The following is a 25,645-nucleotide window of genomic DNA, read 5'->3' on the forward strand; positions in this document are numbered from 1 at the left end:
GCGTTAAACATAAAATCGAAGAATATTATTCGAAAGCAGAGACTTCAAGCTTTAATTTGAAAAGAATTTCATCGTTTCACGATCATTTCTCGCGGAGTTATGGTCGCTCGAATTTGGCCAATTTTTCTCCGAAATTATACAGCGGTGTAGTAATTTTCTCGAGCATCGCGCGTTTATGAAAATAAGTGCATAATTCTGTAACTACAACTCGTACGGTGCCATAACTGTTCCATTTGCATTCGAATGTCCCCGCAGCCGGTTTCCGAATCGCGAACAGCATCCGCCGGCCGCGGATTATAATCGCGCGCGAGAGGAACTGGGTTTAAAAATCCCGAAAGAAATCGAAGCATTAAAATTCGAAATGCCGGCGGAGCCTCGCGAGCGTTAATCAGCCGGTTATGCTACTTCGCGGGGAACGAGTCCCGGCAGCGAGCGAACGGTTCCCACAGTGGCTCCGGCTTCGCACGCGAAAAATAGGATGCCCAATAATTTACTCGGTGGCGGGCTGAAAGAAACAGGATCACGGTAATAATGGTATCCGGCGAGTAGTATCGGTCCGTGAACCGGCCGACAAAACGTAATCGCTCGCGTATTGTCCATAAAATAATGATAAAAGGCGAAACGGCTGTCGTTGGTTCCGTTAGCACGCGATTCCCCTATCGGCGAATCTCGTTCGCCTATCGGTTCCAATTATTATTAGCGGTAGTAATTCCCGTCCGGCGACGAGCGAACGGGAAACGGAGCCTCTATTTGTTTGTTATCTATCTGTGTCGGCTTCGCCAGAGTGAGGATCATAAATTTATTCGTATAAAATTTGTTTTATAAAGTTTGCTTTATTAGTATTTTTACCATTTATTTTACAAGCATTTGATCGAAGAAAAATTTAAGTGGACGCGGAAATTAGTCGAATAAAGAATTTCTCGAATTATCCGAATAAACAATTATTCGGGAAAAGAATTCTCGGATTATTCGAATAAAGAATTCTCAGATTATTCGAATAAGGAATTCTCGAATTATTCGATTGTTCGAATAAAAGAATTTTCGAATTACTCGATTGTTCGAATAGGAAATGATACGAATAAAGAATTTTCGAATTATTCGATTGATCGAATAAAAGAATTTACGAATTATTCGATTGTTCGAATAGAAAATTACTCGAATAAAGGATTTTCGAATTATTCAATTGTTCGAATAAAGAATTTTCGAATTATTCAATTGTTCGAATAAAGAATTTTCGAATTATTCGATTATTCGAATAAATAGTTTTCGAATTATTCGATTGTTCGAGTAAAAAATGATTCGAATAAAGAATTTTCGAATTATTCGATTGATCGAATAAAAGAATTTACGAATTATTCGATTGTTCGAATAGAAAATTACTCGAATAAAGGATTTTCGAATTATTCAATTGTTCGAATAAAGAATTTTCGAATTATTCTATTGTTCGAATAAAGAATTTTCGAATTATTCGATTATTCGAATAAATAGTTTTCGAATTATTCGATTGTTCGAGTAAAAAATGATTCGAATAAAGAATTTTCGAATTATTCGATTGATCGAATAAAAGAATTTACGAATTATTCGATTGTTCGAATAGAAAATTACTCGAATTAAAGAATTTTCGAATTATTCAATTGTTCGAATAAAGAATTGTCGAATTATTCTATTGTTCGAATAAAAGAACTTTCGAATTATTCAATTGCTCGAATAAAAAGTGATTCGAATAAAGAATTTTCGAATTATTCGATTGATCGAATAAAAAGTGATTCGAATAAAGAATTTTCGAATTATTCGATCGTTCATCCAAATTGTTCGATTAGTGGAATGAAGAATTCTTCGAATAAAGAATCACCCGAATAAACAGAGAATGAATAAAGAATTATTCGAATAAATGGATACAATAATTTCTACCGAACAGTAAACTATAAAATGGATTATAAGAGATATTCGACTTAACAAAATTCATTCGAATAATATTCTCACAGAGAAACATTTCTTCGAAACAATTCGAATAACGGCCAACTCCGGTCCGTCTCGCTGTGCAGCGCGACGCGGCGCGACGTTGCCGCGTCCGACCAGTGACCGATCTTTCTACTTACGGGACCGCGTTTTTCCGATTCTTTTCGTACTACCGTCGGCGCGCGGTCGCGGTCGCGGATCGCGCGTCGTCGTAAACCGATTATAAATCGTTCTTAGCCGAGCAACAGGGTCGAGGCGTGTCCTCCCGGAGCATCTTGTACGCGCTGGTATTTAAGTACCTGCCGAGAAGGGAGGGAGAGAGTGAGTGAGAGAGACGCGCGCAGCGTGGGCGTGAAGGCCGATACCGTGTGCCATCGTTCGCGGTTCGGAGCTCGGAACTCGAGACGAGTCGTCGCGGTACTTGTTGCGCAACGCCGCGGAGCTTTTTCTCGCACCGCGCGAGCAGGAATATTTATCGCCCTAAGAGAAATTGTCCGCATTGTTGCACGGTTATCGTTGAGAAAGCGAGAAGGTGGGGGAGTTCTCTTATCGGAACGATTTGAAATGAAAATATTGTGTATAATATTAATAATATTATAATAATAATATAATATAATATAATATAATATAATATAATATAATATAATATAATATAATATAATATAATATAATATAATATAATATAATATAATATAATATAATATAATATAATATAATATAATATAATATAATATAATATAATATAATATAATATAATATAATATAATATAATATAATATAATATAATATAATATAATAATAATATAATATAATATAATATAATATAATAATAATAATATCATAATATATTATAATAATATTATAATATATATATAATATTAATATTCTGAATAATCTTTATCTTTATATTTTTATGTTGTTGTAATGACTTTCGCGTATCCCTGCGGATTATTAGAAAAATTTCAGACGACAATAAATTGTTTTTATTATGCGCTCGAGAAGAATGCATCGGTACATGCAGCGAGGATTATTTTTAATAAACGGAGTCTTCGTGCATTTTTGGCGTTGATACACATTTTTAGAATTAGAAGAAAAAATGTACATTGAATTGAGTTTATTGCATATCTCGATTTTTATGAAATAATGGATGAATTGTATATATACATATGTCATCAGCGTTGTGTGTACAGCTGTTGTAAAAAGGGAACGTGCAAAAGTCACGTCGCAAAATTCACAATTTTCATATTCTCTGTGGTTTTATTATATTTGCTGTTATACTTTATTATATTATTATATTGTATTATATTAGATATTATTGTATTATTATACTATCATACTACCATATTATATTATCATATTGTCATATCATCATGTTATCATATTATTATATTATTATATTATTATATTATTATGTTATTATAGTATTATATTATTATATTATCATACTATTATATTATTATATTATTATATTATCATATTATGATTTAAAATTTGCAACAGCAATGCCAGTCCTTTGCCTCCGAATAACTTACTCGCCGAATAAATTAATTACATAGTAATTAACATTGTGAAATCTGCCCGGCGAGTCTGACACGTCGTTCCCGCTGGAATCGTAGGTGGTGGGTTCGGCGAAATTATGGTGCGCGCCGATATATCGCATCCTCCGCTCTCACCCGTTCGTTCATTATTCTTCCGGTCGCGGTCGGGCCGGGCCGGGCCGGGCCGGGTTGTCGCCGGTAAATAGGCGAAAAAATGGTGGTGACTCAAACGACGAGGACCGGGTAGATGCCGCGGACCAATGAACTACGAGGAGGAGGCATCCTGGCTTTCAGCCAGAAAACACGTAGGCAGACAATGGGACGGAGAGGGTAATGAGAGGGAGAGAGAGAGAGAGAGAGAGACCCGTCTTTAATTTGCATCCAATGCACGCAGCTGGCACCGCGATAAATATGCATGGATTCGGGCACGATGTAGCGAGAACTACTCTTCTACTTGCCCGTTGCGACACCGGGCTGTCGATCATTCGTAAATCAGCTTCCGGACAATGGGGCTAAATTAATCATTCGACTTCAATGTGCTTCGGTATGCTCGCAAAAACCTGGGAAACGGAGATCGATTGCCGATTGCGGCAGAACGAGGGCCGAGGTTTAAACTGTAATTTAAATATAAAAGAAAAATATTTTGAAATTTCTGGCGATCTTTGATCATTTTACTCGTCGAGTTTTATTTTATTATATTATTATATTAGTATATTACTATATTATTATATTATTATATTATTACAATATATTGTTATATTATTATATTACTATTATATTATTTTCTACAATACTAAATTAATACTAATTTAATTTTCTATTTACTAAACTAGGTTAAAGTTTTCCTTAGGGAACCAAAATTTGACGAATTTTCATGGTATATTCTTGAAATATTCTCAGAAATATACTTCTTTAATTTAGCTATTGCTCAGAACGACAAAAGAAAATGAAAAAAGAACCCTCTCTCTCTTTATCATATTTTGCCATATCGAGTAACACCAAAGTTTTAGAAAAATATTTTAGCAATATATCATCTCCAAAAAAATTCCACTTCGATGTTAATACATTTTTAAAAAAAGATCATCGCGTTTTCACATCTGCACGAATATTAAATGAGAGTCACTGCATAAGGGACAATATTTTCTCCGCAACCCTTTCGACGCCATTATCAGGTCTGCCGTAAATTTTCGTGGATCCGACGCGGCGAGCCTATGACACCGACGCGGAATCGATGTCTTTGCTCGGCGCGGAGAAAACCGTTGGCCGCTTTGCGCCGATGGAAAAGAAAGAAACTATGGACGAGAGAGGGAGGAGGGAGGGGGGAGGGAGGAGGCGGAGAAGCAGAAGAAGCAGAAGAAGCTTCGCGACTAATTGCCCGTTCGGGAAGCAGGGTTTCCTGCGCGGTAGCCCCTAACAGTACACGAACTTCCTGCTGCCTATAACTGTATCCCGGCTGCGGAGATGGAATTGCTCGGGCGTTCGCGAAAGGATCGAAGGATTTCCCGGAGCCGGCTCTCCGCGCCGGATAGAGGATCGAGATATGCGAGGGATTCGAGGGATCCGCGGACAAAGCAGCTGCCGGAGGATTCCAGCCGACCATCTAACCGAACGTCCGCAGCGCCGCCGCGCCGAGCCGCGAGGATTTCAACGAAACTTCCCGAGAATCCCCGCGCGAAAACCACCGAGAGAGACAGACACGCCTCGTTTGGTGCACCATGGGCAAAAATGTCGAAGCACGCGTCAGAATCTCGACGCAACTTTTGACAGAAATTCATATACAAAGATGACACATTTTTTAAAATTAAACTTGTATACTGGAGAATATAAAACTTGAATGAATATAAACTTAAATATTCTAGGATAAAGGAAAATTATAGAGAATATCGCACGAACAAAATTGTCGACATTGAAAATTTATGTTAACCTTGATATATTTTTCGAGATAATTTTCGTTTATCCGTTACGACGCGTGATTATTATACTGCTTGAGACGAATATAAATTAAATTCTTCCTTCAACCATTTGGCCGAATAACTATCTATTTTTAAGATCATTATTGTACGTGTTTTTTTATCGATCACACTGGGAACAATTTCTTCCGGCAAGTTGTTCTAGAATTTTTCTAGAATGCGCGAGATTTATGAACACGTTTGACAAGTATTTTAACCTATATTCGTAGGAGAAGTATTTCTGTTGTAAGATGTAAAATTGCCATTACCTTGCGACGCGTACACGCGCCGTCCACAGCTAAGAGGTTAACCAGCCTGCTGCTGCGATCTCTTTGAAAAGCGTGTAACCGTCGGAGGTCAACGATGCTGCATGGACGCGCGAGTGCGAGCGCGTGAAGCGTTTGTTTTGATTTCGGGTGTCCGGCGGCGCCGCGGTCGAACGGTCGAAGGGACCGTTGCGACGCTACGAGTTTCCAACCGTCGAGCGTTTTTCAGTTTCGCCCGCGTCGTAGAGCAACGCGCAGTTCTCATTTTGTTTCGCAGACTTTTATGTATCTTGTTTCCTCAGGTTAATTGCTTTATATTGTATTATATCGCCATTTCTAATACACGAGTACACGCTGCGCCGTGATCATTTAGTCCGAATAAACATTTTATTACAAGGAATAAACAGCAACAGTAAGTTACTATAATTATGCTATCACTGTATACGTTCGATTTGCTTGATATTTTGCTTAAATACGACACTTATAAAATATATAATTTAACGAAGAATGGCAAAGTATTCGCGGTGAGATTATTACGTTGATATTGCGGAATCGAATTAATCAGTTCACAGTTTTAAACGTTTTACTCATTTTTGTTATAAATTTTTGTTACAACAGAATCATTATTTAAAAATTCTACCGAACGACTTGAATATTTTTTCCGAGATGTCAGACCGACTAGTTTACTAAACAATGAGTTCACATAACCTATTCGATTGGATCGATTCGAAACATTCCAATGACCAGTTAACACGAACGAATATGCAAGCATTATGTACGGATAATACGAGCGGGTTCGTGGCGATTCTCCAACATCGGTTGGAATCGTCGAAACGGCCAGACGAACTCGGCGACCGTTTTATTGCAGGTTGCACGGCTCGCGTGTCACCTGCGGCCAGCCCGAGGCTCCGTCCCTCTGCGTGTACGCGAACGATCGTGCGCCGGCGGAGGAACGCATCAGCTGAAAATTACCAGGTGTCTCCCGATCGAAAACACAGGGGAGAGCCGCGCGCCGTCGCGACGGTCGGTCGTTAATTAATTAAGCAGAAAACGGTGACCTTGGGCGTCCTTTCAGGGAGCGGTCGCGAGCGTGTCCCGCCCCGCGGCGCGCGTATTTTTCCTTTTTGCTCGCCCGAGAGTATGAGCCGCGTTATCTATGCCACGGGAACGAATTCTGGGACTTTAAAAGGCAATCTCTCTCTCTCTCTCGATTTCTCTCTCGATTGCTCTCTCGATTTCATTCTCTCTCTTTCTCATTTTCTCTCTCTCTCTCTCTCGATTGCGCTCTCGATTTCATTCTCTCGCTCTCTCTCTCTCTCTCTCTCGTGTTCTCTACCGCGCTCTCTTTCTCTCTCTCGCGCACCCTCTCACTCTCTCTCGCGCTCTCTCTCTCCTTCTTTCCCGCTCTCTCTTTCACTCTCTCTCCCGCTCTCTCTTTCTCGTTCTCTGCCGCTCTCACTCTCTCTCCCGCTCTCTCGCGCTCTCTTTCACTCTCTCTCCCACTCTCTCTCTCTCTCTCTCTCTCGCGCGCGCGGTGTTAATGTACCGAAAGAATCTAATGATTTTATGAACGTAATGATTTCACGAACGGAATGATGAACATAATGAACAGAATGATTTTATGAACGTAATGATTTCATGGAGAGAATAATGAAAATAATGAACCAGATGATTTCACGAACGTAATGATTTCACGGACAGAATGATGAACATAATGAACAGAATGATATTATGACTTAATGAACTCAGTGAATTGAATGAACATTGACATGTTAATTACGACTGATTAAAATTATTTAAGAGAGGAACAAGATTACGCTTGGTTCCTACATCTTGCTATTTTTATTTTGCATAAAGATCCGCGATCTAGTTACAACATAATAATAATTATATTAATATTAATAATTATAACAATATTATAATAACGTTAATATTATAAATAAAAATATATATATAATATACATTATAATATTAATATATCACTATATCATTACCATATTATATCATTATAAATTGCATATCGCAACGTCGCTCACGCCGAAAAATAAAAAGGGTTAGAAACTAAGATTCGAGACGATAGCACCGCGTGGCGACCGTTGCACGTGACGCCTGACACGAGATTCGAATCTCGCGGATCGAGGAACCGAATAATCGCGCGTAGAAACAGGTTTGTGGTTCGCGTAATCGTCTTCTCTACGGTATTAAAAGTCGCGAACGACGTGTTAGAATGTTGGGATCGTACGAAGCGAAGCCCGATATACCCGTTCCCGTTTATTCCCAATGATCGCCGGCTACCGGGCCCGAGCGTCGCCGGAAGAGGGCCCCGAGTAAAGCAGGAGATACGAGAAAGGGGAACGTCGACGCGGTGTATCGCGGCGGGGACGGTCGATCGTTTGCAACCCGGTTTCTCCCCCACCCCTCTCCGAGTAATCGTAATTTTCGTAATACGCGATCTCTCCCGGGTTCGCGGCGACCGGCACGGCGGCCGGCGCGGCGCGGCGGGGCGGGAGAGCGCGGGCGGCGAGGTACGCGCCGGCGTGGACAGGGCGGAGGGGGGGGGGGCTGCGTCGAGGGAACGAAAGGGGGCGCCGGTGACCGGAAGCCACGGTTTGTTCAGCCGTTGAACCTGCTCTCGTTTAATTCCGTTCACGGAGGCGGCTCCGAGGCAAACCACGGCTATTATATCGCTGCGCCGAGCGAGGATGGCGTTACGTATCCCGAGGCCGCCGCGATCCGCCCGATCCGACGATCCTCCTTCTCGTCCATCCTTCTTCGGCTTTTCCGATTCTCTCGTTATCTCCTCGTCTCGTTCCCCGGTTTCGATTTCGACGCGCTTTCCCAGACGAGCCAACGACGTGACAAAAGTGCAAGGGTCGATTCAAAGTGCTGTAACTTTGTGAAGAAAAATCGCAGTAGCGTTTTTTCTTTTTTTTTTTCATTAAAGGGGAAGGTCGAACGAAGTTGGAACGAAATTTAACGAAGCCCGTGTATTTCGTCGAATTCGTCGATCTTCGACACGACAAGCGCGTCCTCATGCTCGATGGTTCACAGTGGCGCGAGAGCGTCGAACTTGAAGCACCTCCTTTAGTTATTAATAAAACAATTAAATAACGGAAAACAAAATACCACGAAACACGTCAAACACGTAGTTTGACGCGAGCCTAATTAGTTATGTTCATATTTGGCCTGATCGATTTGCTACGGGTCTCATTCCTGGCAAGATTTTTCGACCACGTCTCTCAGACGTGATAATTATTTCTGGTCAGATTTTTCGACCACGTCTCTCAGACGTGATGATCACTTCTGCTCCGATTATTCGATTACGTCCCTCAAACGTTATTTTCTGACCCACTTTTTTTATCACGTCTCCCAGACGTGATAATCATTTCTGGTCCGATTGTCTGGCCACGTCTCTCAGACGTGTCTGTAGAACAAAGGGTTAAAGCAGAACGCGGCGAGCAAAGAGAGCATTGCGGCGGAGTTAGCTAGGAACGCGGCACGCCGAAAAGGATTCTTGAGGGAGCCGTACGCAAAGGAGGATCAGCGGTCCGGGATTATCGAAACGAGCGATATTAAATCGCGCTCTGGCTTTGCGGTGGGCTCGGATTGTCAGTGGCAATTACAGAAGCCGCGGTGCCGGCGACGAGATAGGCGCCGGCGGAAAGGGTGACGCGGCGCAGCGATTCCGCGTTGCCAGGCTGCTCGAACAATAATTCGCGGCGAGAGGGTAAGAGAGAGAAAGAGAGCGAGAGAGAGAGCGAGAGAGAGAGAGAGAGAGCGAGAAAGCGAGAGAGAGAGAGAGCGCGCGAGAGCGAGAGAGAGCGCGAGAGAGAGCGAGAGAGAGCGAGAGAGAGAGGAGAGAGCGCGCTTCCTGGATTGCACAGGTGCGTTTCCTAGCCGCGGTTATGACGATCAGCGGGGCCGAGGCAGGGGGGCGATTAAGCGAATAAGGAGTCACGGCAATAGGGAAACACCTGTTCGCCTTTTATAACGGCCACTAAAATGCTTCGTTAAAGGATCGACCCGGCTCCGATCCTGTAAATTTAACGATTTCGTCGGACAAAGTACGGTCTAACTGGCCGCAACCGGTACGCCTTCCTTGTTGATTGCGGTTGCCGAGTGGGGGGGGGGGCAACGGAACTAGTAAACAGTGGTGGGGGGTGGGCAGGGGGTACGCGGAGGTTCCGACGTTCGACGTGTCGTCTCTTTTGGCCAATAAAGTAGCGGCGGGAAATTAATCTCATTGGAAAAGACACGTCTCTCTCTCTCTCTGTCTCTCTGCTCCTTGGTTTGTCTCTCTCTCTTTCTCTCCTACCCGCAATTTTCGCAACCAGTCGTTTTTACGCGGCGTTTACGAGGCGACAAAGTGCCCCGCCGGCAAAAACTCGCAGTTTAACGAGAGGATTCGTAGTCCGGAGTTGCCGCGCGCGGCGCGCTAACCGATTAGGCGAGGAGGGGAGACGAGACTCGCTACTGTAACCGAGAGCCGGGATATGGGATCATTAATTTAATTTTATTCCGATCCCGCTGATAATTCAGTCCCGGGACCCGACGAAGCTCCGCTATCGGGCACGATTCGATCGACCCGCCGTGATTTATGCGCCTGCGATCTCGCGAGGATCCGACCGAATCGATCAACGCGAGCCGAGAAACTTTTGTTGGTCGCCGAGAGAAAGAGAGAGAGAGAGAGAGAGAGACCTCGCGACAGCGAAAGAACTGTCGTCTTCGATTATCGAATTTATTGAATTCCGTATCTTCATTCCTGCGGCTTACAAGAAGAAGTCTCCGTGGGTGATGATTATTTGACGATATTTACAGGTACAGTGGTAGAGCTTGCGAAGCTGAATCCAATGATACCCGGTTTTAGGGACACGCGGCTTGTAGTTTTTGAGATATTTGATGGTAAAGTTGTTGATAGAAGGGCGGAAAGACGCGCCGGATTACAGCGCGATGCTCGTGCGTCAGGAGTGGGGAGAGCGCGCTGCGCGACGCGTCCTGGCAGGCCAGTTCGAGCCCCCCACTTTTCTCCGCTCCGTAGTATAGTTCTGGTACCGTGTGCCGGTACCGCTGCCAGCACGGAAACATCAGGGAGTGGGGGGAAGGTGGGAGAGGCTCGACTCGACTTACCTGAACGCGAGGCGGCGACGTACCCCCACCTCCCGCCGTTTGCGATTTTCGAAGTAGCACAAGTCAACGAATGTCGTCGAAGAATATCCAGATTGAGGAAGAATATTTGCCCGTCGTGGGCATATAGTTCAAGATGATTTTGGATCGATTTAAAAATGGTACTCACGAGTTAGAGGTAGAGCGTGCCGACGCGTCGCGGTGCCACCACGGTGACAGCCAGGCGAGGTCCGCATTTAGTCGGCGGCAGTGGAGCTGCTGTTGCTGGCGGCGGGGTTTCCGGTCTGGTGCAGCCAAGTCCGCTTCCGCCGCGTAGCTCCCACACCAGGTTCGTCAGTGAACGCGGTCTGCTCAGACGCCGCGATCTGCGCGGACATGACATCATCGAGGATTAGCCAAATTCATTGAATTGAAAGATCGATTCTTTTTTGGCGAGAAAGTATCCTCCCTAGAATCGATTTTTTTTATGTGACTATTGAAAATCAATTTTTTGTCTTCTAAGAGGATTAAGTAGACGTTAATGCGCGAATAATGCGCGGATCCTGCCATTTATACACGATTCTGTTTTCCTATTTATGGCCATTTTTATGAAAGCTGTTTTTACCACGGGCCATAAGGACAGTGTCTACGTTTGGTTCAATTCTAATTCAATTCAATTCTAATTCAATTCAATTCAAATGCTAAATTTTGCGTTAATGTAAAATAACTAACTCCAGAATAACCTAAAACTTGTCTGCCAGTACTCTTAATACTCCAATTCAACTATAGAGCGCGACACAAGTTTCGCAGCACCAAGATGGCGGATAACCAGGCAGCGTCGTCATTATGGTTCGTGGTTTCCGCATCGATTCTTTGATTTTGATATTTAAGAAGAAAACATGCGTTCTTACATGTCGATACCAAATCGATTCCTTAAGGTCAGCCGAACAATACCATTAGCCAGATATCTCTTATCGGACCTACCGGGTAATAACACATAACCTTAACAATAACCTCGACGTTTCTACAAACATGGCCCGGATCTTACCACCTGTTTTGCCTCGCGTATCAAAGCGAATCAAACGACGCTAGAAAATCAACAACAACAACAACAACAGCAACAGCAACAGCAAATATACCTTTTTTCCGGCAGCTTAGCGCCAGCACCAGAGTCCCCCGACGTCCTGCCCCCGGAATGGCTGGAGTCCAGCGTGCCGTCCAGCTCCATGGCCTGCTGCAGATTGGTCAGGCTCTTGTACCGTATGTTGAATAACGGCGAGCCGCCCTTGTAACCGGGCGGCATCTCCTTCAGAGGCGAGGCGCTCTTCTGCCTCATCAGCGGACGGCCCCTCTGTGTGCCGCTGTTCTTCACGTAGAGCTTGGCGAGCGGCGGCTTCTCGGCCCTCGGCTGGGGCGCCTCTTTGACCGCGCGCCTCGTCCTCTTCTCCGCCTGGATCTTCTTGGTCGGTATGGTCTCGATGGGCGGCGGCTCTGGTCTGTCGTCGAGGAGCGGCGCGACGGTGACGGTGACCGGGGTCAGGGGCGGGCTGGGGCCCTGGTTCGCCGGCAGGGGGCTCTCGTACGGGGACCTGACGCTCTTCGGCAGCGGCGCGAAGCCGCGCACGTAATCGTAGATCTGATCGATCTCGTCGTACTCCTCGGTGCAGGCGGACGGCGGCACGCGGTTCTCGTCCCTGTAGCCCGCGTGTCCCGGGCCCGATGAGGCCTGATGCCCGTTGCTGTGGTAGTGATGGTGGTGATGATGGTGCCCGGCGTTGTTCCTGTGATGGTTCAGGTTCGGCCCGTTGTCCGAGTTGGTGGAGGACCGCCTGAGGAAGCCGGTACCGCTTCTGGTCTGCCTGGACGGCTTGCTCTCGCCGAGGCGGCCGTCGAGCACGTGGGCCCGGTCGGCGACGTCGGCGACCAGCCGCGAGGCCCGGTCCACCAGCCTGGTGAACTCCTGCATCGACCGCAGCGCCTCCTCGTTCCGCGCTTTCACCAATTTGAGGGGTGCGGCGAGCGGAAGCGCCACCGCCGCGCCCTCCCGTTGCAGCGGCAGCGCGAACACGTGCTCCTCCTCGAAGGTCGAGAGCAGCCTGAGCTCCGGGACGAACTGGGAGGACGACTTCAGTCCCCTGGGTGGCTGGCCGTGTACCAGCCGCACCGTCAACGGCAGCCGTTTGCTGAGCAACGCCCGGGCGGTGTGCACGCCGCTGATGTTATCCTCGCGCGCCAACGCGCTGAACCGGCCGCGTTGTTCCATACCGAGCAGCACGCTGTCGCCGCGGCAGTCGACGCAGCGCAGGAATCGGCCGCGGCCCGGCAGGCTCACCTCGCCCGCCGTCACGATCGTCTCCCCCGCGGCCAGCGTCCGCGTCCCCTCCGGCACCACTATACCCGTGTCGTCGTCCACTCGGCAGGCGATCCCGCGCACCGTCTCCCGCACCAGCGCGCCCTCTTCCGGGCACCGCCGGCACAGCTCGCTGACCGACTCGATGCCGCGGACCGCTCTGCCCTCTTCGCTCAGGATCTCGAAGTAGCCGGCGTACGAGTCCGGGATCGCCAGCCGCGGCCCGACCCCGACCACGCGGCGGCCCTCCTTGATCTTCACCGCCTGCGCGACGATCTTACGGCGGCGGCCCGCCGACACCAGCAACGCGGTGCTCTGCAAGCTGGGCGCCGGCAGCGTCGGCACGCCGAGCCCGCCGTACTGGCCCTTCGTGATCTTGATCACCGCTGGCAGCCGATACTTCGACACGAATTCACGAAGGTAGGTCGCCTCCTCGGCCCACCGGGCCGCCGCGACCACGATCTGACCGTCCGTCGCGGCCATCCCGGCGCTGATTCGCCGTCCACCCTAACGGACCGCAGGCCCCGGCGCACCCCGACCCCGATCACGATCCCACGTCGCCGTCACCTTACGCTGGGCCCGCCCAGGGCCCCGTACGATGTCTCCTCGCTACTGACGATCCTGCTGCACGCACGCCGTGCCTCTATGCTCCATCTAAGAAACCAAACAGACAAATACCATGCGGTCAGTTTAATTTGACAGTCGACGGATGTCGCTGGTTGCCACGGACAACGGGGGCCGCCGAGTAAACACGAAGAATGCCGAACGACGCGACGGTTGCTCGTCTTGATGCGCGTGATCGTTTACGACGCTGTTGGTTTGTAAGTATTCCGAGCTTTGTTCGATCAAAATTATCGAGAAGATTACTAGGGAGTACAAAATGTGGCTGTCGTATTGTTTATATTGAAAAGGAAGCTGTGTGTACGTGGGTCGGCAAAGTGGTGCGCGCTACTTCGACAGTCTACGAGTGCGACGCAATAATAAAGGCAATATCATGGAGAGGCGCGAAGAAACTTTGCTTTTTTATCGGTTTCCAATTTTTATGAAGATAAACCTAGGACGCTCGGTACGTCGTGCACCGTGTAGTGTATATGTACAGATAGTAGTATATATGTCACATAATCATGCTGGCATTCGGAAAGAGAGATTCCTCAGGTGATTTGAAGTAACTTTTTCCTTAGCGAAAATGCAATCGGCGGCTTCGTTTGCGAGTTATTAGCGAAAAATATTGACCAATCAGAGGCGAGTAGAGAGGCCGCCTAGCGCCAGCCGCGGCAATCAGCGGAACTGGTCTTCGACCGCGCGAGGCGACCGAGCCAATCAGCGGAACTGGGCTTCGCGCGCTCGTTGACTCGGCAGCCTAGCGCCGAGCAAGCTCAGCTCTCATTGGTCAGTATTTTACGTTAATGCGGATTACGTTTTCGCTAAGGAAAAAGTGAGGCTCGTGCCGCGAGGCTCGAACAATCGCATCCACCTTCTCCCAAATTGTCCACATTTGCTTACAAGCCGAGGGACAATCGTGGAGAATTTACTGTGCTACCCACCGCCCACCACCGCGGAGCGGAAGGGGAAAAAATAGGCGCGTCGCGTCACCGCGGCCGGGTGAATCATCGGCGGAGATGAGTCCCCGTTGGGCCGCGGGCCCACACGGAAGTCCGTTCCCCCGATCCCGCGTCCCATTCTAACGATCCCCGGGCAATTTATCGCCGCGGCCGTGTGAAAGGCCCATTCAGAGTGTAACGTGGCTGGATATCGAGGGGATAATGAAATCGCGCGGTGAAAATCGAGCCGTCTGAAAGGGGCCTTCAAGATGGCCCGCAGCTGGCCCCGAGATAAGGGGACCGGGGTGACCAATGACCCGGGGCGTCGTGACAGGCGCGCCTCTAGGAAGTTATTCGACACACTCCTCTCTGTCCCGCATTCTCCTACACGCTCGTCCCCCGCCGCCACTGCCCGCCCCCCTCGTCCACCGCTTTCCTCCGGCAGCTTCGCCGTACGCCGGCTCGTTCTGCGACGCACAGCGGGCCGGGTCGAAGATTTTAGTGACTTTTTGACAAATATTTTTTATTGCTTGTTAAATGTCCTCGAAAATGAAAATATTAATAAAAGTGATCGTAAGACATTGATCACTTGATCATTGACAATTTAAAGTTGGATATTTTGAACATTAGATTTGACAGCAAAAAATATGCCTCTTTGCCTCGCAATGTGCTGACGAACCTACCTAATTTTTTTCCTTTGCTTTTCTTTTCACATTAAGAGGCAATATTTCTCGTTAAGAAACAGTAGCTTAAATTAAGATTATTGTATTCTATCTATGAAAAGTATAATATTTCATGAAAGACGAAAAAGTGTAAAAATTCTTTACGTTTGGCAAGGAATATCTTTTGACGGACAATGAGTCACGGTTTCGGACAAAGTATACTTTCCCTCTATGTAACTCTGTAATAGTTATGTACCAGAACGAACAAGATCGCAAATCATAACAATTTATAGATATCAGCGTTACGTTACTTTCGAGGTTAGAGCTGTCGAAGATGATCTCTCAGTGTTCCAATCGGTATTACAGCACGCTTCTTTATCCGTAAATCGACTGATATTTAAGATACTAGATTATTCCTTATAGCGTGAAATATCTAAATGAACGAAACAGACTGGTAACTTGCTAAAATTCGCAGGCATTTCGACTGGAAAAGTCGCGACGTTGAGCCTCGACGCGATCCTCGAACGAGCGTCCGCGTCTCCGCGCATGCGCGCCGGCTCTCACGGCGGATTCTAGCGGCCGGCGCTGCGGCGCTGCTCGATGCAAATTTGTATTGGAATTTTTGCCTGGGAACGGTGCTTTGATCGAACGCAGGAAACCGTTAAGTTCCTTCGCGGCGTGCGTGTTCCACCGTGATAAGGCGATTACGCGATACGGGAACAGACGGATCGCGCTGTATCTGATACACGACGGGCCCGGCCCGGCCCGATCCGGCACGGCTCGTCCCCGGCCGATGGGAACGGGGATCCCGTGCCTCTCCGGAGGAGACATCTCTCTCACCTGCGCAACGGATTCTCATCGCTCCTCGCCTTTTTACCGCGCCGCGTTGCCCTTCCCAGCCCCGGCGAACACACGTTAACGCGCGGTTACATTTTATTCGTGAGCTCTCTCGCTGCTCGAGGTAAATAGTAGGATATTAGACAGCTAATTTATCAGCCGATGGACGAGTCGACGCGATCGCTGTCCGAATCGCGGCATTTTTTTTTTTAGATTTCAGTAATATGTGCATTTATGGTTTTTAGTGTGCGACGATGATAATGAGAATTTTATGCGTTTGGGGTTAGAGTGACTGAAGGGATCAGTATATTACTATATATATTAATAATATTACATATTATTACATAATATGTATAATAATATTACATATTATTAATATATAATATAACATATAATATAATATAATATTAATAATATATTATATAATAATATTATATAATACTATATAACATATTAATAATATTACATATTATTAATATGTAAAGATATTAGACAAATTTCGTAACGTTGCTGTCTTCTTCTCAGTTTATTGAAATATCGAAAAACAGTGACCAATCAGAGGCGAGATCATTTGACGCGAGACGGCCGAGCCAATGAGCGGAACCGGGCTCCACGCACTCGTTCGCTGGGCCGCCGCGCGCCAGCCGAGCTCGCCTCTTATTGGTCAGTGTTTTTTCGTTAATAACTCGTAAACGAAGCCTCGGAGAAAATTTTCGTAAAGGAAAAAGTTGCTTCAAATCACCTCAGGAACCTCCTATTTCCGGATTACAAGAGATACATTTTCGGAACACCCTGTATATACGTGCGAATGCGAGCGTCGCGGAGCGTCGAATGTTTTTTCAGTCTCGTTCTAGCAACATGCAAGTTCTTATTTCGTAAATCCCATAGGCGTCGAGAACTAGCCCGGGGGAAATTCACGGCAGCCCGAAATTTGGCGTTTCCGGGAGAAATTGCTGTTAATCGCGGGCGTGAAACGATCGATTGGAGTCGGTGGCAAGCGACGAAGCGACCGCGATTTATATAATCGTCCGGACGATATCCGATACGGTTAGTATACATAGACCTCCTCTGCGCCGGAGGTAACACGGAAGCGTCCAGGCTCCGCCGTGGAGATAGTTATGAAGGGGGGGGGGGAGGAGGGCGCTGTTCCCAAGAACCGCGTTACGGAATAACCGACGTTGCGGAATTTCCGTGCCGATCGGCATAACCGTGAAGCAATTCGTCCGGGGGAATCGTTTAATGCGGGCCGCCGCGCCGCGATGCTCGATGCTCGATGGCCGAGTCACGATCGTTACTTTCCTCCGACGTGATATACGCTTTGGAGAAATCCGAAACAATCGGCGGCACCGCCCATTTACGTGGACTCCGGGCGCCGGGTGTGCGCTCGTTAGGTAACCGGGCTTCGAGATACAACGCCGCCCCCTTCCTCTGCTCCCCCCGGCAGAGGGAGCTCCCGTCGCTCGGATCGTTCGGCTCTACGCCTATGACGCGCGGACGCCGTCGGGAAGCACGGTAAATTCTCTCCGATTGTCCCACGGCTTGTGAACGAAAGTGGAGAATTTTGGAAGAGGAGATACGATTATTCGAATCGATTTTACTTTTTTTAGTTCGTGTAGCTTCGAAGTTGACTTAACCTTTGCCCTGAAAAATTTCGTGACATTCAAGTATTTTAGTCGATGATTAATTTTATTCGCGAATTGAAATTACTTCTCCGACGTCGTTTAATAAAATTAATAAATTATGATGTATAGCGTAAGGATTAATTTTTTGAAATTAACCAGTTAGCTGTATTTGATTATGTATCGTTAACTTTTACAAGCATTCGCTTTTTCCTGGGTTTTTCGTTTATTATGTACGCAGTATATGTTAATGTTAAGCGAATAAGTAAATATCAGTATAATAGAGTTGTTAATTTTATAAAATAACACCGTCTTTTTGAGCCGACATTTTAACAGCAACGGATTCCTGAGGTCGTTCGAAGTAACTTTTTCCTTTACAGAAATGTTCTGCGAGGCATCGTTCACGTGTTATTAACGAAAGAACAGTGACCAATGAGAGGCGAGAGAGTCGGCTGACGCGCGGCGGTCCAGCCAACGAGCGCGCGAAGCCCAGTTCCGCTCCATTGGCTCGGCCGCCTCGTGCGGTCGAAGTCCAGTTCCGCTGATTGGCTCGGTCGCCTCGCGCGGTCCAGCTCCGCTGATTGGCTATTCTTTTCGGACACCCTGTATAAGTGCGCGCTCTGACAAGGAGGCGCCACAGCTAACCGTTTAATTTGTTACGGATCACATTACGTTCTTTCGAAAGTAATAATTGAACAATTGCTTTTCTTGCCGGAAAATGCCGCAATACAGCGCGACGGGTTAAACAAAAAGTTCTGAAAGCGTGGGGCGAGGGTCACCGAATCGGATTCCGGGGTCGGGCGGGGCCTGTAGAGCCAGGTCAGGCGAGGGGTCGGCGGGTTGGACGGAGGGGCCGATTAAAACCGAGGGATCGCGTTCGCGTAAATCACTGCGTGTGTGTCCCTCCCTCGATCGCGATCGGATCGCGTTCCCCGCGATTTTTGCAGACGGTGGCGCATTCCCGGCCGGAGTAGCGTTCCAGTCGCGATAAAGGCGACACAACGAGCCCCCGGCTTGCGAAGGGAGCGGGGTGGGGCGGTGAGGAGAGGCGGAGGGGGGGTCAGAGGCCCCGGTTGTCGTTACGCGTATCGATACGCGCCGCGATTATCGGCGCGAGGCGACGCACAGTGGTCTGGCGAAACGGCGTACGCGGCCAAAATTATTTTTTAGCATTGTCTCGAGGTTTTAGGTTATAGTGCAATAGGTCGTTGAATTCGTCACGACACCAGCTACAATATTATCGAGTCAAATATATATATTAATGGTTCAAAGATCGAGGTGACCAGCAGTTTTTAGGGAAAAGAACTTGTTTCAGCAAGTTTTTATATTGTAATTTGTAGAAAATAGAATACCGAACAACTTTTGTTGGAAACATTTTTCTGCCAGATCGGCGGAAATGTGTCGGAACTCGCCTTGAGCTTCATTTTTCATACGCCCTTAGTAACAAATTGAATCGAATTGAATCTGAACAACTTTCAACAGCTTTTCTGCAAATCTTCCTAAAGTTTAAATTGTTTTATGTATTTCAATGTTTATGCGTACAATGAAGAATTGTTGCAAATCCGATTTAAAACAATTTTAAAAGTATCAACGTATAAGTTTCAATCCATTAAAATGATTAAAGAAAGGGTAAGCTTGGCGTACAGTTTCTATTATTTAATAGAATATAAAAATTTAAAAATATCAATTTTTTAAACATCAGTTAAAAGCATCAATTTCAATTTATTAAAATGATTCAAGAAAGATCGAGATTGATATAGTTTCTATTTGCTAAAAGAATTTGAAAAATTATTTTAATCTATTAAAATGATTAAATAAGAAGTGAACATTTTTATTTTGCACCAAGATCCACGGTCTACTCGTTGCAGCACCGTCTATACGAGCTAATTAGTTCGATTTTGAATCTCCGAGATTGAAAACAATCGTAAAAACAATCCTTCAAAATATAAAAGTTTCAAAATCGACTTTTGTCCGCGCGCCGCTGCATCGTCGGACCAGTGCGCCGGCGCGGGGCCGCGCGGGGAGCGGCGGAGCGGGGAGAGGCAAGGACAGTGTCGCGGCGGTGGCCGGTGTCGAAATCGACTCGACGAAACAAAAGGATCGTAGAGACGTCGGCGACGTGGTAGCCGTGTACCGCGCGGAGCCACGGTGAAAGCTGCCCGGAGCTGCAGCATATAATTCGAGGGCATGTCGATAAATCAGCCGACGCGAGCAACAACGACGAGAAAGAGGGAAGGACAGAGCGAGAGACGGACGAGGAAAGGCGGAGGGGAGAGGGACACGCGGGGAGACGCCGCGCCGTTGTGCGTTCCGAGTTGCGACACACGTTCGTCTATTCGTGGGCGGCTTGTTCGCCGCGGCAGCGTTGCTCTCGCGTATATACATACATATATCGTCCGGATCGAACGGCGTCGATAGCTGCTCTCCGCGCTATCGAGACGAGCCGCGGAGATTGTTTCGCGCCGCGATGCTTTCCGAACTTTTACGCACAGCCCTCCCGAGCTTTCTCATTGTCCACGGTCTACCGGACCGATGTTAGTTCGACCGTGCTGCTGCCAGATTGCTCTGCGGACCATTGGCCTTGCTTCGGGAGCCGCGTCCATTTGGCCAGCGTTTGCCAAACAGTTGTGTCTGCTACTTTAGGTTAAGTTTATTTGCCAATCTAGGTTAAGTTCCGGGAGAAAATTGGACGCGGAAGGCAAGGTAAGATAAGCATTATTTTTCAGAATCGTTTTTAAGAATTATTTTTGAATCGATTTAGATGATCTCAGTGATAATATTGTAACATTTTCAATTAATTAAAATTACTGAAAGAAAGCATTTAGCCTTATACGATTCCTGTTTCTTGCGATCGTCTTTGAACATTTTTATTCTGCATAATTGCTATTTTACGTTATTATGTTTTTATACTACAATAACGATTACATAACGGTTCTTTGTGCATTTATTGAAAATATGATTGGCTGAAATATAAAATTGCGAAGGCGCGAGAAGAATTTAATAATACTGTTGCAATATTTTCAATTGATTAAAATTACTGAAATAAAACAATTAGAAATATAATTAAACAGAATAGAGTCAATTCTATCTGATTTTCCATCAGCTTTTAAACGAAATTGAACAATTTGGGAAGAGGCAAATACGATTACTCGAGGCTCGCGACTCATTTTACAGAAACAATCGCCTCTGCTCATCCCAAATTGTCCAGTTTTCTTTCCAAACGTGAATTTCGCGAGAAAAAGAATTTTCTTCGAAGGGAAGCGTACCACCGTAAATTCTGAACATAATCTGTACGGTCGATAAGCAGCGAAAGGGGGTTAGCCGGACGAGTTCCCAGCGTCCCTCGCGGCCGGTCGCGGATACGTGACGAGACAGAAGCCGTTTGCACCCGAGCTGTCGGGGCTTAATTAACCCTGTTGGCGTTCTCACGAAAAACTTGTCGTATCCGGCCGGTCCGCATCGGTTTCGCAATCCAATTTCGCGGTGTATTAATCTAATTACGGGTGGGCACGTATGCCGGCAACTGTGACGTGCAACTATGCGAACCGTTCGCGGGCCGCGTTGGGGCAGCAGCTCGCCTCTGCTACCTTTCGCAATCTATCGCCGTTGCTGGCGGTTGCTGCCGTTTGCCGCGCGGCTACCGGCGTCGCTGTCCGAGGAGCTTTGACCGGAGGGAAACGCTGGCCCGCGTGCGCGCACCGCCGAGGAATCTAGATTGATATCTGGCGATGCTGCGCGACCGATAGCACGGCCGCGCTATCCTGCCGCTAATGACTCAAGGACGCTCGGATCTAGGCCGCTGTTGACACTTACAGCGGCTCGAACTCTCGACGCTTTGACCCTTACGGAGGTCCGTAAGTCATAAGGACTATAATTTACCTTGGTAAGAGTGAATATTAGAGAGTAAACATTAATATTATTAACTGTTTATTTTAGTTTGTTTAGACGTGAAATATATAAAAATCATAAGAAAAATACGTAACGATCTGTAGTTTTCTGGGGGATTTTATGGAGAGTATTTTTCCCAATTAGGCAATGTCTTTTATTTGTTGATATATTATAATAGAATGTTAACTAAAATAATAGAGAATTATGAAGTAAAATTACTATAGATAATGATGCGCTGATTATGATAGTCTGAGAAGCAATTTCTTTTGGTCGTGATGCGAAGATGAACTTTGCACATAGTAAAAATAGGGAAAATTTATTTTATTTATATAGAGGAATAGCATTTCTTAAATGGTAAATATCGTCGGTCACCGGTGATCGAATTATTTAAAATTTATTTATACAGAAGAGTATCATTTTCAAAATTTTATTGGTAATCGATGCCAAATTATTTAAAACTTATCCACACAAAAGAATATAATTTCTTAAATCTTACATCGTCGGCGACAGTCACAACGATTAAAAGTTTTTCAATTATAATCGTTCCAACGAAGATAAAATTCCAATTGACATTTATCGCGTGTCCACGTTTAATGAATTGTTTTAACTACCAACGACAAGAAATCGAAATTTTATTCGTTCTAAAAGGAACGAAATAATATTCGTTAATTAACAGATTCTTGCATAGAAATCTGCATCACGAATTGGACTCGTTAAAGCGCGCGGCATGGGGCTAACGAGTTAAATAAATAGTAAGCAGAGAAAGTAAGTGATAAAATTAAATTATAGTCAAGTTACAGCGGTAATACGCCAACCGGGTAGAGATCCGCAAGCTCGCAGATCCGCCAGCCTGGCAACCACGGACTCCGGGGTCTTCGGTAGAGGGGGTAACGCCCCGAGCAACGTCTCAATTTCGTACGGAAACGCCGGGACACCTACAATTCATCTCGCCGCTGTCAGCGCCGCGGACTATCGGCGCGCGTCGCCGCAAAAACAGGGATACGCGACGCATTTCTCATTCGAGTCACGCGACACGCCATCACGATCCGGTGATCGGCCCAGGTGTCGGCCGGCTATCCCGGTCTCTCGCTTTCCGTCAAACGCGCTGGCGACGCGACGCTACGCTACGCAACTCGGTACGGTTGGCGGCTTATAAATCATTCGCGACGACGCGAAATTCCTGGATCGTATCCGAGCGTGTTGAAGAAGGATCGGCGGTTCATTAGTTTGACCGGCTATCGCGGCGAACTGATGATCGAATGGCTACATTGTATATGGACCATTAGGAGCCGCGATCAGGAGGACCAGCGTGGTCAAGGAAATCGACTGCGCCGGCCGGCGCATGCGCGCGGCGATGCATGCGTAAGGTACGGCGACGCATGCGCGGAGAGTCGCCGCACAGCGGCGTGCAGCGTCCAGCGTAAAGGGCAAGTAAAATTAGTTGAAATACGAGATTACGGGAAGAATTCAATGGCATGAGTCGCGTCGTCTTCGAGTTGACAGAATTATTAGAATAAACGATTTACTTTTATTTCGTCTCTGTTCTTCCTGCAATCGGCATAGACAATGTTTATTTCGCAGAAAGATCTAGCGATTATTATTATTATATTATATTATATGTGCAGGGTGTCCCAAAAGTGTCTCGCAATCCGAAAGTAGGCAATCCGGCCGAGCCAATGAGCGGAACTGGGCTCCGTGCGTTCGTTGGCTGGGCCGCCGCGCGCCAGCCGAGCTCTCGCCTCTGATTGGTCAGTGTTTTATCGTCAATAACTCGTAAACGAAGCCTCGGAGAAAATTTTCGCAAAGGAAAAAGTTGCTTCGAATGACCTCGGGAACCTACCATTTCCGGATTGCGAGACATTTTCGGGACACCCTGTACATATATATATTATTCGATAGTTTCGCGTGCAACCGAGTGCAACGGCGCGCTCGCATTTTGCATACGGCCGGCTAATAGCATACAATTAGTCAGCCGGCGGATCGGTTTTTCACCGCGCGAATGCACGACGGCGGATCTCGGGTTTCCCCTTCGTCGGGCCGGTCGGCCAGCGACGTACCCACCTGCTCGTTTCTGCTAATGCGGCCTCCCGTCCGCGGCGAAAGAAAGACGTTCGCGTGGGTCGACGACGTCCCCCCCCCCCCCAGGCGGATCTAATGATCCGTGCCCCGGGGGAAGAAATAGGCATTTATTGCATCAATTTCAAGGGCCAGTGCGGCACCGTTCGCCGCAATTTCACCGGCGACGCTAGTAGTAATTAGACCGAGGCCGCGCGCGCGCGCGCGGGGGGATGTTTATTGCGGTTCGTACCATTTCCTGATAAGCAAAATGCCGTAAAATCACGATCTTTCGAACGGTTTAATGCGACCCGTTCCCGCGTAAATTTTTATGAACGCCAATAAAATCATGAATAGGGGCGAATAAAATTATAACCGCCTGCCTGCCCCGGCTTTTTACGTATCGCCGTCCCCCGATAATCGCGGATTATGCATAAACATCCGCACTCACGACGGCTATAATCCGTCTCCGATGGAGTCATGGAGCCATCGAGAACGAAAACCACTTTCGAGAGTACACGGAGTGCCGGAGTTGGTTGAACACAGTCGGCGAAACGAGATCCGGGGCAGTTCGGTAAAAAGCTCCGACGAAATGCGCTGCTTTAGGCGATTCCGTCGAGGTATTTATATCGGATCGATTCGACGGTGAAGCGGCTTTCGATTTGTAGTTATCGCGATGGTGATAACAATAGAAAGGGAAGCAGAATTTTACTGCGATTAGATTGGTTGGTTTCTAATTGCATTGCGATTAAGTATAATTTAATTTTGATGGAATTAACTAAAATTTAATTCTAGAATTGAATGAAACTTGATATCATTGAAATTAACTAAAACTTAATTTAACTAGAATTGACTAAAACTTAATTTCATTACAATTGATTAAAATTTAATTCATTTAAAATTGACTAAAACTTAATTTCGTTGAAATCAACTAAAATCTCATTAAAATTAATTGAAATTAACTGAAATTGAATTCCATTAAAATTAACTGAAATTAACTAGAATTGAATTTCATTCACATTGATTGAAATTAAGTAGAATTGAATTTCATTGCAATTAACTGTAATTAACTAGAATTGAATTTCATTAAAATTAACTGTAATTGAATTTCACTAAAATTAACTACAATTAACTAGAATCGAATTTCATTGAAATTAACTAAAATCAACTAGAATCGAATTTTATTAAAATCAGCTAAAATTACTCATTCTAAAAATAAGATAAAAATGCAATTAGCTTTAATCAATATCTGTCTTCTCTACACTTGAAAAAAATCTGCACTGCTATGAATGAATAAAAAAAATCCTCAGTCTATAATCTATATATAGAACATTCATATACAATTCCATCGACCAAAATGGTTCAATAGATCGAACGGAAACGTTACAATCGATCCCCATCGATTTTTACAGATTCTTTCGCGATTGTACTTCGTCGGCCGAGATCCTCCCGGTTTTAGCAAAACCTATCCGGCGTGGATCGATCCAGTCCCCGCGAATAAGAAACGGCTTTCAACGGGACGGAAGAAAAACGGGCCGGCCGATGAGGCCCGAGATTGCCGGGGCTCATTAACCAATTACTTTCGCCGGGGGTTGGGGGCCCAGCTTTTGAGAGGGAGCTTCTCGGGGCCCGCGTGCTCGACATTCTGCCTTTTTTCCGGCTTTTGACTAGCTTCGGCTGCGCACTCTGCCTTCTCGCCGTCACCTTACCGGTAATAACTTCCTTCACCGACCTTGCAAGAACCGCTCCGCTCGCTCATCCATCATACACGCGGCGGCCCGCGGTTCTCAACCTTTTACCCGGCCGCTTTCCGAGCCCATCGGATCCAATCGGCGCGCGACGGTCTGCCGGAGCGGCGATCGATGGCCAAAAGACAAT

General features: G+C 46.4%; 1 protein-coding gene across 2 annotated transcripts in view; it reads right to left on the minus strand.

Annotated features, from left to right (window-relative positions):
• The window catches only part of sano (CABIT domain-containing protein serrano), a 141,502-nt gene that overhangs the window by 57,960 nt on the left and 57,897 nt on the right, over positions 1-25,645 (minus strand). The window contains exons 3-5 of one of the 2 annotated variants that reach the window (XM_076527751.1): positions 11,955-13,819; positions 11,006-11,201; positions 7,526-8,604 (exon numbers count right to left, since the gene is read on the minus strand). In XM_076527751.1, the coding sequence (XP_076383866.1) occupies positions 11,009-11,201; positions 11,955-13,648 (1,887 nt within the window). In that variant the 5' untranslated portion in view covers positions 13,649-13,819 and the 3' untranslated portion in view covers positions 7,526-8,604; positions 11,006-11,008. Of the gene's footprint in view, positions 1-7,525; positions 8,605-11,005; positions 11,202-11,954; positions 13,820-25,645 lie in introns of those variants that run through there. The other variant, XM_033475246.2, reaches the window with a different exon arrangement.

Source organism: Megalopta genalis, unplaced genomic scaffold (assembly GCF_051020955.1).
Source record: "Megalopta genalis isolate 19385.01 unplaced genomic scaffold, iyMegGena1_principal scaffold0037, whole genome shotgun sequence".
NCBI classification, from domain to species: Eukaryota; Metazoa; Arthropoda; class Insecta; order Hymenoptera; family Halictidae; genus Megalopta; species Megalopta genalis.